This window comes from Aethalodelphis obliquidens, unplaced genomic scaffold (genome assembly GCF_003676395.1).
Source record: "Aethalodelphis obliquidens isolate GAN/ISIS:26980383/991018 unplaced genomic scaffold, ASM367639v1 scaffold44, whole genome shotgun sequence".
Lineage (NCBI taxonomy): Eukaryota > Metazoa > Chordata > Mammalia > Artiodactyla > Delphinidae > Aethalodelphis > Aethalodelphis obliquidens.
Genome location: NW_020837988.1, coordinates 14,717,726 through 14,737,239, shown reverse-complemented (window position 1 = coordinate 14,737,239; position 19,514 = coordinate 14,717,726). Strand labels below are relative to the sequence as shown.

Sequence of the window (19,514 nt, the reverse complement as noted above, 5' to 3'; positions counted from 1 at the left end):
CAAATTGCCGTAGTCTGACCTCAGTTATCTACTCTTCACAGATAACAAATTCATGAGATTATAGTTACAGGGTCTCTCACCTGGGCAGAACTCCCTGAGTGTTAGTTATATAATTTGTGAAAGGACTTCTGTGGTCTGTATTAAAGTACCTTAGCCCATGTGCTCTCTTTCTTTGCAGACGAACAGGAGGCATTGAACTCAATCATGAAGGATCTGGTGGCCCTCCAGATGAGCCGACGTCCCCGGGTGCCTGGATATGAGACCATGAAGAACAAAGAAACGGGTCACCCAAATAGGCAGGTGTGTGCGGCCATGGCTGTTAACTAAATTTGTTGGGGAGGGGTTTTCAGGTGGCAAATATGTGAGAAGCCAGTGATACTCTGATACAGGCTTGAATGCTATTGGTCCCTTCCCTTAAGTCTGTTAAATGGTAAGTGATATGTACTAACCAGGTGTGGGTTGTGATCTGGAGTCCCAATGCCTTGTGCATCTCACCTTGTAAATACTGTTTCATCTTTGGAGAGTTAGAATAATTTCTTCACTAATTATGGGGACAGTATTCATATACTTTTTCCTTTACTGATCATTTGGCAAATATTTTATCCAGATTCACGATCCCTAATTCAGAAACTTTTTAGCTATCTTACAGTATATACTCAGAAAAAATTAATTAATTTTAGTATTGGTTTATTTAAAATGTAGTGAGGAAGGGAAATTTATTCAATAAAACATCATATATATTCTGAAAGTAACAATGAGTGATTTTGTTATTGTTGTTTACAGTTGTTTCCCCCCATTAACTCAGGTAGTTGAGAGTGCCTGTTTTATTGAGAGTTGTGTGCTTCTTTAGGAAAACAGCTTCTATTTTGTTAACATTTAAAGTTGTGCGCTGTGGAGAACCTTCTTCTCGCCTCCAGTGTCACTGACCTCCCTGTTGCCTAGGCCCTTTGGCCCACAGAGAGGAGTGAGTGACGGGGAGCTTTCCTTCCTGGTGGGTATCAGATGGCCAAGTTTGGTGTGTTTGATGATATCCTTCCTTGTGGTTCTCTTCGTTATCAGCTAATCTTCTCTCTCCTCATTTGCACCTTGTCTACCAATTCTTCAGAAGTGCTCTTGGTTCCTGGAGAAAGTATAAGGGGCTAGAACTTCTTCTGTCTGAGGTTGGCTAGATATAGCCTCCCAGAGTATTTCCTGCCTTTAGGAAAACTAGGGACCCGAAGTCCTTTTGTTTCAGTTGTAACATAAGGAATAGTTTAGAAAGCTGCTTTTATTTTTTGTGTTTACCTTACAGAACTAGGGGAACAACAGAATAGGGCCCATTCTTGTACTGTTGTACATTATTCTAATTGTGTGGGTTCTCACTTGCTGTAACTCACTTCTATTCAAAGCTGCTTTTGGAAGGAGCATTTTACCAGAAGTGAATCCCCTCCCCCAGGCTTGAGCCTAATGACCTCACTTTCCTTCCTGTCTTCCTATGTAGAGTGTGCTTGTTAACGCTGCTCCAGTCAGCTGATCTTTCTCCAAATGGGACTATTAGCGTGGATGTCAGTTAGTAGGTGAAAAGGGGAAGCTTTCTTGAGTTGGAAGACCTAAATGGACTCTGCGGAGAAGAGGCGGGGTGGAGTGGTCTCTGATCATTCCTTGAAGGGAGATTACCTTTTAGGAATCCTGTTTAGGCCTAAGAGCTATTATAAGAAAAATCCTGATCTTTTACCATGCCTGCTGCTGTGTTATTGGGGTGAAGGCAGTGGTTATGAAGGTAGAAGCCTGTGAAAAGGATTGACTAGTATAGAGGAAATAATCTTAACAAGCGGTACTAGCTCTTTGGACCCACGGTTTACTTGAATATCGTCAAACTTTTTCTGTTGCATGAAGGATACAAATTATTAACCTCAGTTTTTTTGCTTTTAAAGAAAAAACACAACAGCAGCAGCTCAGCCCTTCTGAACAGCCCCACAGTAACTACAAGCTCATGTGCAGGGGCCAGTGAGAAAAAGAAATTTTTGGTAAGGAACAAAATTACCCGTTAAAGCTAAAATGTGCTTTTAAATCTACTAGTGCTGGAAGAGTGTGGAATTCATTTCCTGGACAAATTGTTTTAGTGGATTTGCAGGGAGCACTGGTTACTCATTACCTGTGTGCTGTCACCATTTCTCACAACAGTATTATTCATAAGCAACCTCTGTCAGTGCTGTCCAGTAAACTTCTGTGATGATGGAAATGTTCTATATTTGTACTGCCCAGTGTAGTTGAGGAACTGAATTTAAAATTTTATTTAATTTTAATTAATTTAAATTTAAATAGCTACATATGGCTAATGGCTATTGTCTTGGATAGCACAACTTTATATACTGTATAAGGGACTATTGATTTGTTGGGCAAGAAATTAAGTACATGCTTGGAGATGTGCACATCTCCTTGGTACATTCGTTCCACCACACAGGTCATGAGTTTCTATACATTGTGATAATCTCATCAGTGGGAATCCCAGCTAAGCGTCTATTCCAGGGGGCATGGGGATCTGGGGGGAATATGAAGCTTGGAACTAGCATGGCTGTTTAGAAGTTGAAACTCAAAGTTTTATGCTAATATTGGGTAAAAGGGCAATGAAAACGTCAAAATAGCTTCCCCCTTAATAAAGTCAAGGTTGTAGAATGGTCTCTCCTGGGAAGTATAGCAGATGTTCAGCTTCTGACCAGGAGAAATAGTCTTCAGCAAAATCGTGAAAGCAGAAGGAGAGAGAGAGTCTCAGTGATTGCATTTCCAAGGAAGGATGGGGTGAGATGGGGATGGTGGGAACATTTAGGGGGAGAAGTGTTTACAGCTCAATGTAATGAAAAGAGCGCAGCCTGAGTCTTGAGATGTTAATAATCTGTTAATGTAGGACTTTACAGTTTACACAGTGAATTCCCTTTTTAAAAATTCTTGTTTTTGTTTGCTTGGGCCTAGGATAGGATTAAACGGTTTTCTCCAGTAGCAATTCTTCTGTCAGAAGGTCCATGCTTAGGAGGAGAGAGGACTGAAAGATCAAAACCTAATTTAAATGGCTAAGAGATGCCAAATTGGTCTAAGAAATGTCAAATTGGGCTAAAGATTCAAATTGCAGAGTCCCAGTTGAAAGTACCCGAGTGTTTTGGCCACCAGGAAAGGTGGTTTGTTCAGGGATGGAATGATGTTGGCAGAGGCAAGCAGCGCCTCAGAGTGAGAATGGCAGTGCTGAGATTGGCATAGCCTCATGGGGCTCAAGCTTGGCACAGCAAGGAATGCCACAGGAGCTGGGGGTTCGCTGACAGAATCGTTTGGGGGCTGAGGCCTGGAAGAACGGGAAATCATAATTTAATACCTCTGCTTGGCAAGACTTCAGATACCCTCTTCCCTGAGTAAACAAGCTAGGCAGCTAATTGAAAAAGAGAATACATTTGAGAAAAACTAAGCATTCCGAGCAGCTACGGAGGCACAGGGGTATGAGGCGCCTGGTTATTCAACTACTCGCTAAGAGTTAGGATCTGTGCTCTCTGTATTCTCCCACCTGGACATTAGGTCCCTGGAAGCCTACAGCCGGTGAGAGCTGGCTGCATGTTCTTAGACATGTGTGGCACATCCTCAGCTGGGGCCTGTGGCTGGTTTTATAGGCCATGAAGGGCAGACCCTTTAGCAGTCATCAACTAACAGTGCTTTATCAACAGGTGCTATTTCTCTGTGAGGGCGACAGCTTAGTGTAGTGAAAGGAGCACTGGCCCAGAAGTCATTGAGTTGTTAATAATCCATTAACATGGATCTTACAGTTTAGAGAGTGCTTCCAACAACAACAGTTAACAGCAATAACAACAACTATAAGCTAAACTATAAGCATGTGTATAATACTTTAAAGTTTACAAAGTGCTTATGCAAAGATATTAAGTAGAGCCAGGAAGCAAACCCAGATCTTCTGACTCCCGGTCACAGTAATTTTACCATGTATAAGTCTGATAACCCTTTTAAACCTCAGTTTTTCCATCTGAAAATACAGGCCTAGTGTCTACCTCTGAAAGTTGTTGTAAGATCATAGACAGAATACAAAAGATTTTATACATTGTAAAACAAGGTACGGGTGTAAAGTGGTAGTGACTACATCACTTCTGTTAATGTTCGGGCATTGTGGGTATGAGCGCTAGTAAAAGCATCTAACCAGAAGTATGCAGATTGTCATGGAACTGAAAGGGTTAAGGTTTTCTACCTTTATTGGACTGACATTACTATATATCAGATGGTCCTTTGCAGACTTAGGAAGCTAACCTGATATATGAAAGTCCCAGTAGAAGAAAAAATAGAATCCTTATTACCATGGATTCCTGTTTCCCTTGAATCTTATCACGGTGGTAGGTAGAGGCTTGAACAGAGCCCAGGGTCTGGGTCTGACCCTCCAGATGTTCACTAGTGGGTGCTTAAGAATGGAAAAGTTGCTTTCTTCATAGCAGGTGCTAGAAGGGCAGGCTCTTGGCTATTAGTTACAGAGGAGGAGAATTCTAGGAGCTGTTCCTCCGCAGGGTCAGTGATTGAGCAGACTGTCTTTTGCTTTTACTGTGATAGACCTGACTCTTGAGGACTTCCTTTCTCTTTCATGGGTTGTTGATAAGATAGGCTGGCTAGTTTGAAAATAAAACATAATACAATATACAAGCCTCATATTCTATTTTATAAGAAGCTTCCTTTTTTGTGTGTGATAGTTTATTAACTAGCAGTAAATAACTAATACACTATTTCATCATTGATTTATTCAGATACTCACTGAGCCCCTGCTGCATGCCAGGCACAATGCTGGGACTGGGGATATAGAAAGAATTAGGGTAGGGAAGAAGGTTGCTTTATAATCACCTCTTCCACTGATCTCTTAGGACTTTCCTGAGTCACACAAAATTATTTTTGTTGCTCTTTTCTTCTCATTTATTTACTTTCTTTGGCAAAGTAAGGACTCCAGTGCCAGAGATGTGGGAGCCAAAGGTATATGGCAACTACAGGGAGGGGGAGCACTGCAGAGTCAGAGAGAGGGCACCGGAGACACGGGCTGGCCGGGGCCTCTGCCATGTCAGAGGTTCATAAGCCTTTGTTTAATAAAGGTTGTTTTGAATTCTTGGGAGTCTTCTTGGGTTACATATCCAGTTGTTGAGTTCAAACTTTGAGAAGGTCACGTCTGCTTAAGTTTGGTATCGTTGGTTACTCCTATTGCCCCCTGAGTTCCCAAATCCGTAGCCTAGCCTGGAGGCCTGCAGCCAGGCCTGGGCATGCTCTCACTCTTCCTTTCACCAAATTAGCTCTGGTGGGCAGGGGACTTGAACCTGCCTAGATCGGAATTTTTGTACTGGCACTTCTTTCTCAGCAGCAGCACCTCTCCATTCAGTTCAACATGGGCCTATACTCAACCTTCTTAGACAAAGAAATATGTTATATTCCCTGTACCCTAGGAATCATGCAGTCTTATGAGAAATGAGAAATATGTAAAAAAAAAAAAAAAAAAAAAAAAGAAACTAAGGTACTATGTGACTATGCCTAAATATATGGTACAGATACTGAGAGCCACAGGAGGCCAGGAAAGTAAAAGACGAACTTGGGCCGAAGGAGTTATGGAGTCATTTCTGGAGGAGGTGGCACTGGAACCAGGCAGTGAAGGATGTATAAGAATTTAGTTAGGTGGAAAGGAGGAAGTGTGGCACTCCAGGTTGGGAAGCTGAATTATTAAAGGCCTAGGGGAAGGAATGAATATGGCATATTTCAGGAAATAGGGTGGGCATTGATCTGGCTGGAGAGAGGGTTCCCTTTGAGAACAAACGGTGTGAGATGATTAGGTAAACTGAGTGAGCTTACATTCCAGAGGGCTTTGAATGACAGTAAAGAACTTAGACTTTATTCCATAGGTCATGGGTATCTCTGATTACTTTTTGAACAAAGAAGGGGTGTGGTGAAAGCGGTGGTTAAGATGACTGAAACTGTGGAGGAATGTAGAATGTGCTGGAAGGGGGGAGCTGAGAAGTACAGAGGCTGCTTCAGGAATTCAGGAGGGGAAAGGGGCTCCGAGAGTGACAACTGAGAGAATGGGAAGCAGAGTCTCATACTGGAGTCCCTGGAGGGGAGAATTGGAACTTGCTGTCTGGCTGTGAGAAAGGGAAAAGGAGGAAAGAATCAAGCAGAACTCAGAGGTTTGAGCCTGTAGCCAGTATTAGAAATGGCAACACTGAGAAGGGGGACTAGTTCGGGAGGGTAGTTGATGCAGACACACATGGCTAGGTTGAGTTCGCGACTACAGTGAAATACTCTGAGAGGTATGTGTGTATATTGCTTTTGCAGGTACACAATCCCTTATCTGCAACTCTAAAATCCAAAGAGTACTGCAAACTAAAAGATGTTTTTAAAATTTTATTTCTTTATTTTTAAATTTGCAGCAAATTCATTTGGCAACAAAACTTGGCCTGAATGGACACAGGGCCATTTACAGTCTTTATTTATTTGACTAATTGTGAATATTCATACTTTTCAATACAAAAACTAGCTTTTGCTCTTAACAGGTAAACCCTAAATCTTAGTGACTGTACAGATACGGCCAGCACAGGGAAGGGGGGACAGTGTTCCCCACAGTCACTTAAGGACCCTGATTGAAGGTGGCTCCATTGACCCTGGCACACGTGGCTGCCAGGGAAGAGAGTGTAGAACTCAACTTTGTTCCCAGCTGCTGGTCAGAAGTAGTTACAAAATCCCAAACTAACTTCAGGAGAGGCTAAGCAGCGCAGAGGGGTGCACGGAATGCCTGTGAGCGTTCTGCTGTGCCGTGGAGTGCTGCCCAGACACCTTCCCCCTGGAGGGGCATCACTTAACATACAGAACACGTACCACTACCTCTCTAAATCCAAAAGTGCTTTCTGAGACACTTTCGGCCCCAAGGGTTTTGGCTAAAGGACCTGTATTACCATTTTTTGAGCACTTACTATGTGTCAGGAACTTTTCTCATATCTTTATCCAGTTATTTCATTTAAGTATTTTGATAACTCCATGAGATAGATACTGTCACTATTTTCACTTTTCAGATGAGGAAACTGAGTCACAGAGAGATTAGTTCAAGGTTACAACAAGGAGGTTATAGAGCCAGGATTTGAAGCCAGACAGTTTGACTCTAGTGCTGCATTCCTAACAATGACTTATCTGCCTTATATCTGTGGCAGACAGATGAGGTTTCGCTTGAGAAATTGGGGCTGGACATAGAGATTTGGGAATCTTCTATTTATAGGTTGCCTGATTTTTTAATTCCTGCCAAGGGGAAGATGTGAGAAGAGGGAGAGAAATCCAGAGGCCAAAAGTCCAAACATTGAGGCACAGTTACATGTTGGGGGAGGGGTGTGAGAAGGCATGAGGAAGAGGAACCAGCAAAGAAGCAGAAGTGGTTAGAGTGGTGGCAGGTTCCCTGGCTTGGGATAGAGTCACAGAGGCAAGAGGAGAGAACCTCATGACAGAGGACGCCGCTACCAGTGCGAAATGCCTCGGAGGGGCAAGGAGGATGGTGGGCAGGAAGGAATTGAATCTAGTTAGCTGTATCTGAACTTCCTTATCCATGGCTTATTCTAGTCAGCCTGACAGGGGTCACTCAGATTTAGGAACTTGGCAGATTTGGGCACACCATGTGGTACATGGAAGCCTGCATCCTGCTCTGGAAAGGCTGTAGCCACATCAGACAAGGGATTCAGAAGGCTAGGCATCTTTGTTTACACTGCTTACTAATCACAGGCTAGGTTAGTCTTGAGTGGGAGTGATTTGTGGTTTGAGGCAAAAGTTTAATTCCCTTTCTTACTAAATTCAAGTAGAATAGTATTTGGATTGTGGCCCATCATGAAATAAATTTAGTTCCTTCAGTCCCACAAAGGGACAGAGGGGATTCCTTCATAGGTGCATCTAAATATAATGTCCCAGTTTAGAATGAGAGCTATTGTTATGTGTTTTTATGTTATGTGTTTTTTATTACTATAAAAAATTAGATAAAAATCAACAGAGGAATAATTTTTTTTTTAAAAAAGGGAAATCTGAATAAACTATGGGTTTTATTTAGCACATCAATATTGTTTAATTAGTTGTAACAAAAAGAAATGTACCATACTAATGTTACTGATAGGGGAAACGGGGGGTGGAGGGGGGAGAAGGGTATATGGACACTCTGCTCTATCTGCTCAACTTTTCTGTAACTCTAAAGCTGTTCTAAAAATAGAATCGATTAATAAAATATAATAATAATGAGTGCTACACCAAGGTGTGCTGGGCTGTGAGCAGGAGGAGGTGAAAGGAGTGGTAACCCAGCTGCAGGGACAGACAGGGCTGCAAACTGCGGTGAGCACTTGGGATACTCCAGAGCTAGTTGTGGAACCAGACAGCATGGGAAGCTGGAGACAGCATGTCAGATGCGGCAGCGTGTTGCAGGCACTGTGCTTCGGAAGGCCTTGCCACGGGAGCTGCTTAGTAGTTCAGGGGAAGGAGAAAAAGAAGACAGTGAAAACACTGCTGTCACTCATGCAAACCTTGAAGCCCCATGATAACTTCCTCTGCAGCAGTGCCTCACCTTTCTGCTTGTGTGCTCATGTTCACACGCGCATGTGCACACATACACACACAGTCTCTCTCACCTGGAATGCACACCAGAGGGGGCACACTGCCTTTCCATGCCACCTCCTCCATCTCCACCTACGCACAGCCTCAGCCAGAACCTCCCCTACTGGTTCCCCAGGTCCCATAGCTTCCTGCATGATCGCTACCCTGGTCTCCTGATGCTGGCTCCATTATTATTACTCCGTCTTCTCCATGAGTTCTGAAAAGGTCTCAAAAGATCCTTTGATAGTTTCCTTCTGTCAGTGCTCCCATTGAAGCCCTGCATCTGTGAGTAAAATAAACCTCCCTTGCCTGTGTGACACTTAAGTTATACCATATCTGAGCTTCTTTTAAAGCATTATAATCTTGAGAGAACTTGTTTAACTTCATTGTAAATTAGGTTCTCCTGTAAAGTAGACACAATAATAGTACCTGTTGTGAGGGTTAGTTTAATTGATACATGTAACATGCTTAGAACAAGGCTTAGTATATAGTAAATCCTCAGTAAATGTTAACTGTTGTCATATTATTAGTAATGGGATCAAGTGGCCCATATGTTACATCAAAGGATGAAAGGACTGTATCAGGGCTGTATTTTGAAAAGTTGTCACATCGCAGGCCTACTCCTCAGGGGAGCTTTGCTGTCCACTGTTTAGTATGTGAGCTTTTCAGGGTCATGAAGCTCTTTGAGCTTCCATTTCCCTGTCTTTAAAATAGTGAGTTAGAGGCTGTATTCTTATATTTTAATTCATTGACTCTCAAGGTGTGTTCTAGGACCCCTAGGAAGTTCTCAAGAACCTTTCGAGGGTCCATCAGGTCAAAACTATTTTCATAATAGTACTAAGATGTTCCTTGCCCTTTATACCCTCATACTCTTAAGAATGTACAGTAGAGTTTTCCAGAGGCTATACAATACGTATTATCACAACAGTTTGAAAGCAAAAACTGATATGAGAATCCAGCTGTCTCCTATTAAGCCATGCATTAAAGAGACTGGCATTCTCTCACTTCACTTTTTTAAAGTTTTTTTAATTAAAATGTATTTATGTTAACACATAACGTTTTTAAATTATTTTTAAATGAATAAAATCTAAATTTTCTCGATTTTAATTTCTAACATGGCAAATATCAGTAGATATAATCTACATAAACAAAAGCTTTTTGGGGTCCTCAGTAAGTTTTAGAGTGTAAATTAGAAACACCAGTCTAGTTCATTTGACTGGAAGGGAATTCTAGCCCCCCAATCTCTTGGGAAAAGGAAGTCCTGTGTGCACCCACCCTACCTTTCAGCTTTCTCCCTTTTCTGTCATCTTTTCTGTCTGCTCTGTGTTCTTCATCTTCAGATACTCTGAAACCCTCTTCTTTCCTCCAAGCCACAGCTTTTTAATTTGTCAATCTCAGTATAATTTTCATTCATTGACCATGAACTTTCTTACCTCCCCCTCTATTAGTTGTTGGTTTCCTGACTATCTTAGTTTTCTTTTTCCCCTGTACCTGTTCTTTTCTTCTATAATATCTTCTCCCTTTTCCTGTCATTTTTAACTCCTTCAAATTGTTTGTTTGCCCTTTACAGTATCTCTCGTCCTCCTTGATTTGTTCCTTAACATTCTAACACTCCTACCTCGTCTTAATTTCTGACACTTAACGCCCAACTCTATTCTTCAGTCAATCCGTTTAATAAATATTGTAAGCACAGATATATACTATTACCTTTGCTTATCACTGGAGCTACAGAAACAAGAGAGACATGAACCCTGTCCTCCTGGAGCTTATAGGGTACACATGATGGCCATTTAGGCTAGAGCTGGGGACAATTATAAGGTATTTGTCCAGAGTGCCACTTTACTCCCACTGAGGGCAGCCTTGAAAGGATTGTGGAAATCATTAGTAGCAGCAGCAACCATTTATTGCATGTCTACTATGTATTAGGTATTTTACTTACATTTTCTCGTTTAGTTCTCATAGCAACTCTGTGAATTAGGTATGTTTAGCCTTACTTTGCAGATGGAAAAACTAAGACTTACAGAGGATAAGTAACTTGGTTGTGGTCGTAGAGCTAGGAAGTATCAGTATTAAGGTTTCTTTTTCTGTCTAGTTACATCAGCCCAGAAGGAACGGTGTGCTGGCCAGGAGGTGGTGATATAGTGGGAGAAACTCCAGAGCCAGTTGTGGAAATAGAGAATGTGTGAACTTAGAAATGATATGTCAGAGCAGAGCACCTGAGCTGGGGCAGCCACCAAAGGATCTTGTCCCAAGAGCTTTGTTGCCGCTGGGGTTAGAACTCATTGAAAGGAATGCCTGTCGGGGTAGAGAAGCTCTAACAGGAGCCATCAGGGATGTCTGCCTAAGGTTGCTAAAGGACTGCCTGAGACTTACCTGGGAAGGGCAGGAATGACACACACCAGAGAAACTGCTAACCTGTCTATCATTTCTTTGGCAGAGTGACGTCAGGATCAAGTTCGAGCACAACGGGGAGAGGCGGTAAGTCTGCCTTCTGATGAGTGGTTGTGTTCATGTATGCTGCATTTCTTAGAAAGTGTTCAGCTTGTGGAAGCCATTGCCCTGGAGTGATTCCTGTGGGGTCACTGGCTGGGGAATGGGGTTGATAGGGCATAAAGGGGAAAGTTTCACCCTTGGTTTGGCCTACTGATTGAACCTTGTTTCTGGTCTTAAAATTGGAAGCCGTTTCAACTGCTAATGTTTTACTCTTCTGCTCTTATTTTGCTACTGTGAGATCCACCATTGTGCTAGGGGAGGAAGTCAGGACCCCAGCTCTACTGAGTCATGGCTTCCAGACACACTGACACTGTGCCAGCCATGGGCATCAGAGGGAGATGAGGATTCTCCTGTTACGTGGTACCATTCCCATCCCCGGTAGAGTGTCCCTGGTTTTGTCCACATCAGGGGTCAGGTTGGTGAATTGGAAGTTTTTCTTTAAAATGTCTTGGGACTTCCCTGGTGGCGCAGTGGTTAAGAATCCGCCTGCCAGTGCAGGGGACACAGGTTCGAGCCCTGGTCTGGGAAGATCCCACATGCTGCGGAGCAACTAAGTCTGTGTGCCGCAACTGCTGAGCCTGTGCTCTAGAGCCTGTGAGCTGCAGTTACTGAAGCCTGCGCACCTAGAGCCCGTGCTCTGCAACAAGAGAAGCCACCGCAATGAGAAGCTCGCACGCCACAACGAAGAGTAGCCCCTGCTCGCTACAATGAGAGGAAGCCCGTGCGCAGCAATGAAGACCCAACTCAGCGGAAAAAGAAAAAAAAAGTTTAAAATGTCTCTAGGTCATGGGAAGCTGCATCGAGTCCCTCAGTTGTGAAAGATTTCAGTTCATTTGAGGACATAGAAAGGGAGTTTTCAGTCTGCATTCTGTATTTTACCTTGTTAGGGAAGTGAAAGTAATGTTACAAAACCCTTGTATCCTTTTCTCCATTGTCAGTATTTAGTTTTTTGTAGGAAGTCAAGGTAGAAGTTCTCAGTGGAGAAAAATGACTCCACTGAATTTCTCCAGTTATTTTAAGGAAAACCTTTAAGAAAGCCTACAGAACTCTGGTCAGGGGATATTTGAGACCCTGTGTGTGCATGTATGTGGCACAAGCATGCGCCCAAGCAAGCTTTTCAGTACCTGTTTTCCCCCTCTTTGCCTTTCTCTGCCATTGATAACTGCCCCGCCCTTTTTCCTTTGCTTTGAGCATTTGGAGGGGCAAAGAGCATACCCATCAGGATAAGATCCACCTACTTTAGGAGTCCCACCAGAGGACCTTAGTGCCTTCAAATGCTCTTGTACTGGTAGTTCTGTACTGCTGGCATCTTTCAGCCCAATTTGAAACTAGCTCCGGAGAGCTTTGGCTGCTGTTCTCCCTTAAAAAAATACATTCGGAAGTCTGCAAGGTTGTCAGAGGTTGCCGGATGGAAACATTGTACAAAGAGTGGTCTGCAGAGCCAGGGTTCTGCTGCCGCCATGCGAATTCTAGGGCTGTTCCAGGGCCGGAGGGAAGAAGGTCTTCTGAGCTCTGTCCCCAGCTGTTTGTCCTATGACCTGCCAGTAGCATGGAACTTAAATTGTCACTTCATTGTTGCTCCTTTTCACACTTCTGACCTGACTGGGTTTTGGAGGGATTGCCAAACTTGGAGCAGCAGAGAGTTTTCAGAAGTATGAAGATAGGAAATCAAAAGCTCAGTTGTGTTGGAGCCTAATTACACAGTACACGCTCCTGAATTCCTGTTCCCTAAGTGGTGTGCAGTTACAGTGAGCGGACTTACACTGAGAAAGTGAATGTGTTTAGTTTCAGAGATGCTGCCAGATCGAAACCACAAATATTTAAGGTGGTCAGGCTTTTGAAGCCCTAAGCGGCAGTGTTGGTATCAAGGTTTTGAAAACTGCATTCTCTTTTTATGGAGCTGTTTTCGGGAGCCATGGCATTTCACTGTTTGTGTACTGTGTGTGGAATTGAGGACTTTATAAAGTCGGTGCGGGGAAGCCAAGTTCAAGCTGCTCTGTGCCAGACAGCTCTGGTTTCGTGTATTTCATGTCTTAGGATTTTGTAGAAAGTGTTATTGTGGGCTTTCTTTACTTTTTACAGGGAATATGGACAGTATGTACCTAAATGTTGTAGGCCCTTATAGAATAAGAATTTACAGAAAAGAGGAAAGAAGTAGTGACTTTTCCCATTCGTCATTGCCAGGTATCCATTCTGGTGGGCTGACTTTCCCTTTGCTTTGGAAGGGTGGGCATCAGACTTCTACCCTTCCTCCCTCTTAGCCTCAGGAGGGCAGAAGAGGACTGTAGATTAGGATCTCCTTCCCTTCATGTCTGAACACTGGTGGGGATGGTTGTCCTGGGTGTTAGACCCCTCTTTGAAGTACTGGCCTAAAAATGTCTGTTATTCAAGGTGGTAGCAGCAGCTTAGATCTTACCAAACCTGGGAGTGCTGGTTTCTGATCTTGACCAGACTTTTGGGCTGCTTTTGGGGGTTTTGAATGGCTCATCACCAGGCCAAATGCAGGAAAATTTATCTCTGAGCCTGATGTTTTTCTAACTGTGCTAGAGACATCTGAGTGATCTCCTGGTATTTTATTCAGAAAGGCTGGCCCCGGGGACTTCCCTGGTGGTGCAGTGGTTAAGAATCTCCTGCCAAGGCACGGGACATGGGTTCGATCCCTGGTCCAGGAAGATCCCACATGCTGCAGAGCAACTAAGCCTGTGTGCCACAACTACTGAGCCTGTGCTCTAGAGCCTGTGAGCCACAATGGCTGAGCCTGCGAGCCACAACTGCTGAGCCCACATGCCGCAACTGCTGAAGCCCGTAGGTCTGGAGCCATGCTCCACAGCAAGAGAAGCCACCACAATGAGAAGCCTGTGCACCGCAAGGAAGAGTAGCCCCTGCTTGCCACAGCTAGAGAAAACCCACACGCAGCAACGAAGACCCAATGCAGCCAAAAAAATAAATAAATTTTAAAAATTTATTTAAAAAAAAAAAGGCTGGCCCCTTTTGAATTAATAGAAGGGTATTCTCTCAAAAGAATCCAGAAAACACTCATACCTAGATAACCCATATCTAGATTGCACCTAATTATTGTTTGGGACAGTTGATTTGAGAGAAAAATAAGGATTGCAATATGGATGGATTTCCTGGTAGATATAAGCTAATACATTCAGCAGTATAATTTCCAAAAATGAAAGGTAGTGATGGATGAAGGAAAAGTTATAGAGAAATTATCTTCCTGAGATGTTATGCTTTGTGTGAAGGATAGATTATGGTTTATAGTAATATCCTATCAATGTTGTTCAGTAGAACTTGCTGCTGTAATGGAAAGGTTCTATAGTAATCCCTTGGTAGCCGAGGGAATTGGTTCCAGGACCCCCTGTGGATACCAAACTCCTTGGATGGTCAAGTCTCTTAGGTAAAATGGTGCAGTCTTGGCATATAGCCTATGTACATCTTCGTGTATACTTTAAATCATCTCTAGATTACTTATAATACCTAATACAATGTAAATGCCATGTAAATAGTTGCCAGCATGTGGCAAATTCAAGTTTTGCTCTTTGGAACTTTCTGGAATTTTTTTCAGATATTTTTGATCTGCAGATATGGACCTGTGGATATGGAGGGCCGACTTATAGCTGAGTTCTCCAGTATACTAGGCACTTGCCACATGTATCTAGTGAGCACTTGCAATGTGGCTAGTGGGACTGAAAGAGCCAATTCTAAAATTTAATTTGAATTTAAATAGCCACATGTGGCTAGTGGCTACCATACTGAACAGCGCAGTTCTAGATGATAACAGCTTTTATGGTGCCCACTGATTTCAGCCAGCCAGATTTCATTAAAATCCAATGGCTTACCTATCAAATTACCCATGACATTTTTCACAGAACTAGAACAAATAATCCTAAAATTTATGTGGAATCATAAAAGGCTAAGAATTGCCAAAGCAATCCTGAGGAAAAAGAACAAAGCCAGAGGCATACCCCTCCCAGACTTCAGGCAATACTACAAAGCTACAGTAATCAAAACAGTATGGTATTGGCACAAAAACAGACATTTGAATCAATGGAACACACAGTAGAGAGCCCAGCAATAAACCCACATTACCTACCATTAATCTTTGACAAAGGAGGCAAGAATATACAATGGAGAAAAGAGAGTCTCTTCAAGTGGTGTTGGGAAAGCTGGACAGCCACGTGTAAATCAGTGAAGTTAGAACACACCCTTACACCATACACAAAAATAAACTTGAAATGGCTTGAAGACTTAAATATAATACACGACACCATAAAACTCCTAGAAGAGAACATAGGCAAAACATTCTCTGACATAAATCATACTATTTTCTTAGGTCAGTCTGCCAAGGCAAGAGAAATAAAAGCAAAAATAAACAAATGAGACCTAATCAAACTTACAGGCTTTTGCACAGCAAAGGAAACCATAAACAAAATGAAAAGACATCCTATGGACTGGGAGGAAATATTTGCAAATTGATGCAACTGACAAAGGCTTAATTTCCAAAATATACAAACAGCTCATACAACTCAATAACAAAGAAACAAACAGCCCAATCGAAAAATGGGCAGAAGACCTAGTTAGACATTTCTCCATAGAAGACATACAGGTTGCCAGCAGGCACATGAAAAGATGCTCAGCGTCGCTAACTGTTAAAGAAGTGCAAATCAAAACTGCAATGAGGTATCACCTCACACTGGTCAGAATGGCCATCATTACAAAGTCTACAAATAACTAATGCTGGAAAGGGTGTGGAGAAAAGGCAACCCTCCTACACTGTCGATGGGAATGTAAATTGGTGCAGCCACTATGGAAAACAGTATGGAGATTCCTCAAAAAACTAAAAGTAAAGTTGCCATATGATCCAGCAATCCCACTCCTGGGCATATATCCAGACAAAACTATAATTCAAAAGATACATGCACCCCTGTGTTCACAGCAGCACTGTTTACAGTAGCCAAGACATGGAAACAACCTAAATGCCCATCGACAGATGAATGGACAAAGAGGATGTGATACATATATACAATGGAATACTACTCAGCCATAAAAAAGAACGAAATAATGCAATTTGCAGCAACATGGATGGAACTAAAGATTATCATACTAAGTGAAGTAAGTCAGAAAGAGAAAGACAGGACTTCCCTAGTGGCACAGTGGTTAAGAATCTGCCTGCCAATGCAGGGGACATGGGTTTGAGCCCTGGTCTGGGAAGATCCCACATGCTATGGAGCAACTAAGCCCATGCACCACAACTACTGAGCCTGCGCTCTAGAGCCCGTGAGCCACAACTGCTGAGCCCATGTGCCACAACTACTGAAGCCCGCGCTCCTGGAGCCTGTGCTCTGCAACAAGAGAAGCCACCGTAATGAGAAGCCCGTGCACTGCAAGGAAGAGTAGCCCCTGATCACCGCAACTAGAGGAAGCCCGCACGTGGCAATGAAGAACCAACACAGCCAAAAATAAATAAATAAATAAATTTCTTTTAAAAAAAGAGAAAGACAAATACCAGATGATATCACTTATATGTGGAATCTAAAATATGACACAAATGAACTTGTCTATGAAACAGAAACAGACTCGCAGACATAGAGAACAGACTTGTGGTTGCCAGTGGGGAGGGGGGTGGGGGAGGGATGGATTGGGAGTTTGGGATTAGCAGATGCAAACTATTATATATGGAATGGATAAACAAGATCCTACCGTATAGCACAGGGAACTATATCCAATATCCTATGATAAACCATAATGGAAAAGAATATGAAAAATAATGCATGTATATGTATAACTGAATCACTTTGCTATACAGGAGAAATTAATATAACATTGTAAAATTAACTATACTTCAATAAGATAAATTGTTTAAAAAATGGCTTAGATCCCTCTTTGCTGTGGCTTATTGCTTCTTCCTCTGGTTATACCACTTCCCAGTCTGGGGGAGCAGGGAGTATATGAGAGAACCACACACTTCTTCCTGTCAGTGTGGAGGAGGGCAAGAACTATAGAGGCTGATGGCTGAGTGCTGCTAGTCCGCCACACACTAGTCAGATTTCATCTAAGTCTAGACATGCTAACAGATTAAGGTGGTTTTAATATACATTTTCCCCTATCACATTAAGCATCTTTTCATGTGTTTATTAGCCATTCATCATATCCTTTGCTTGTGTTTCTGTTGGGCTGTCTTTTTCTTATTGATTTTTGCAAGTATTTTCTCCAAGTTTGGTATTTCTTTTTAACTTTTTTTTTTTTAAAGAAGATGTTGGGGGTAGGAGTTTATTAATTAATTTATTTATTTTTGCTGTGTTGGGTCTTTGTTTCTGTGCAAGGGCTTTCTCTAGTTGTGGCAAGCGGGGGCCACTCTTCATCGCGGTGCGCGGGCCTCTCACTATCGCAGCCTCTCTTGTTGCGGAGCACAGGCTCCAGATACACAGGCTCAGTAGTTGTGGCTCACGGGCCTAGTTGCTCCGCGGCATGTGGGATCCTCCCAGACCAGGGCTCGAACCCGTGTCCCCTGCATTAGCAGGCAGATTCTCAACCACTGCGCCATCAGGGAAGCCCTCTTTTTAACTTTGTTGATGGTTTATTTTCCCATCAAAAGTTTAAATTTTTGTTGTCAAACTTGTCTTCTTCCTTTTTGTCTTATCTATTTTATGCAATGCTTAGGAAGACCTTCCCTGCTCTAATATTTTTTTCAATCCTGTATTTTCTTTATACATATATATATATATGTATGTATATATATATATATATAAAATATATATGGGTTTCTGATATTCTCTTCTGTTTATCTCTTTGCTTATTTTTTTTAAATATTTATTTGGTTGCGTGGGGTCTTAGTTGCGGCAGGCGGGCTCCTTAGTTGTGGCTCATGGGCTCCTTAGTTGCAGCACGTGGACTCCTTAGTTGTGGCATGCGAACTCTTAGTCGCAAAAGGCATGTGAGATCTAGTTCCCTGACCAGGGATCGAACCCAGGCCCCCTGCATTGGGAGTGTGGAGTCTTATCCACTGTGTCACCAGGGAAGTCCCTCTTTGCTTATTTTTGTTTTAATTATTTAAGTTTTAGAGTGTTGGGTTGGTCCCATATAAAATTGCCACTTTTATATGCAAAAATTGTTGACTACCTCCAGTATCATATAGTTAAACCTAATGCATTAATTAAAGCTTTTTATTAAAAACATTTCAAGCACACACAAAAATAGAATATGATACTCAACCCCCAAGGACCTGTCACCCAACTTCAACATTATCAACATTTTGCCAACCTTGTTTCATCTATCCCCACTTGTAAATTTTGCTGTGACATTTAACGACAAATCATTTTAAGACCTCTTTGAACATGTTCTTACTCTACCATCTATTTATAGAAATTGTTCTTTGAACTGACCTAGAGAGTCTCTCTAGAAGAGCATCAATATCAACGCTACTTACATGCACACATGTGTCACTGGTTAAGAAAAAACTGATCAGGCATATAACCAACTCAAGGGGAATTCCTGTGACTATGGCAGGAAATGTCAGTTCTGAGGATAATCAGCATTGAGATTACTGTGGCATCTCAAAAATGAACAATGGAAGAGACCTTTCAAGTCCTGGAGTTGAGTTGTTTATAGGAGTTAAGACCATGTTTTCAGGACTGCTGCTCCAATCCCCAGGTTTTCTTCCTAACAGGAATATTTGAAGCATAGTTTTTAAATCCAGGTATCCTCCTATGATACTGCACTGTCATTGACCGAAAGAGCTGAGATGAAGTGGAAGAACAATGGCTGAGATTGAGTACTGCTCATAGGTACTATTGACAAACCTGAGAGATGCTCAGAAGAAGGGTGAAAAGATAAAGGTAGACGTAAGAGAAGAAAAAAATACAGAGAAAGGCAAGCTGCATGAAAAATAAAAAGAGAATTCTATGTTGAAAAGAAAAGGAAGATAACACTCAGGAGCCATAGCTTCTAAACCCTGCATTTAAAATATACAGTTAACCATGATTTCTGTTCCTTTTCAGAATTATAGCATTCAGCCGGCCTGTAAGATATGAAGATGTGGAGCACAAGGTGACGACAGTGTTTGGGCAGCCTCTTGATCTACATTACATGAACAATGAGGTACGAAAGATGGATGGTGTGCGGGCAAGGGAGGCCCAGCTGCCTACCTTTTTTCTCTCTGTTTAACTGAGGATTTCCTAGTTTGTTCCTTTAATGTCATCTTCAGGTTTTCATTTTCTGGAGCCTCTTTCCTTAATTCCAGTAATTCTGCGATTTCTCTTTTTTATTACATGGGAGGTTACATAGCTATGTCCATTCCCTCTGCTCATTGAATGCTGGTAGCTCTAATACTCCATGGTGGAATCAGGTACGCGATTAGGGTCAGGGCTTATATTGTCTCCTTTACATTTTGTAGGTTATCTTTTTCCTTCCAGCAC

The 19,514-nt window shown here is 42.3% G+C and overlaps 1 protein-coding gene across 5 annotated transcripts in view; it reads left to right on the top strand.

Moving 5' to 3' along the window:
• The window catches only part of MAP3K3 (mitogen-activated protein kinase kinase kinase 3), a 71,117-nt gene that overhangs the window by 17,424 nt on the left and 34,179 nt on the right, over nucleotides 1–19,514 (top strand). For 3 of the 5 annotated variants that reach the window (XM_027081228.1, XM_027081227.1, XM_027081225.1), the window contains exons 2-5: nucleotides 179–300; nucleotides 1,914–2,006; nucleotides 11,039–11,079; nucleotides 19,098–19,197. In XM_027081228.1, the coding sequence (XP_026937029.1) occupies nucleotides 205–300; nucleotides 1,914–2,006; nucleotides 11,039–11,079; nucleotides 19,098–19,197 (330 nt within the window). In that variant the 5' untranslated portion in view covers nucleotides 179–204. Of the gene's footprint in view, nucleotides 1–178; nucleotides 301–1,913; nucleotides 2,007–11,038; nucleotides 11,080–11,140; nucleotides 11,510–19,097; nucleotides 19,198–19,514 lie in introns of those variants that run through there. The other 2 variants (XM_027081229.1, XM_027081230.1) reach the window with 2 other exon arrangements.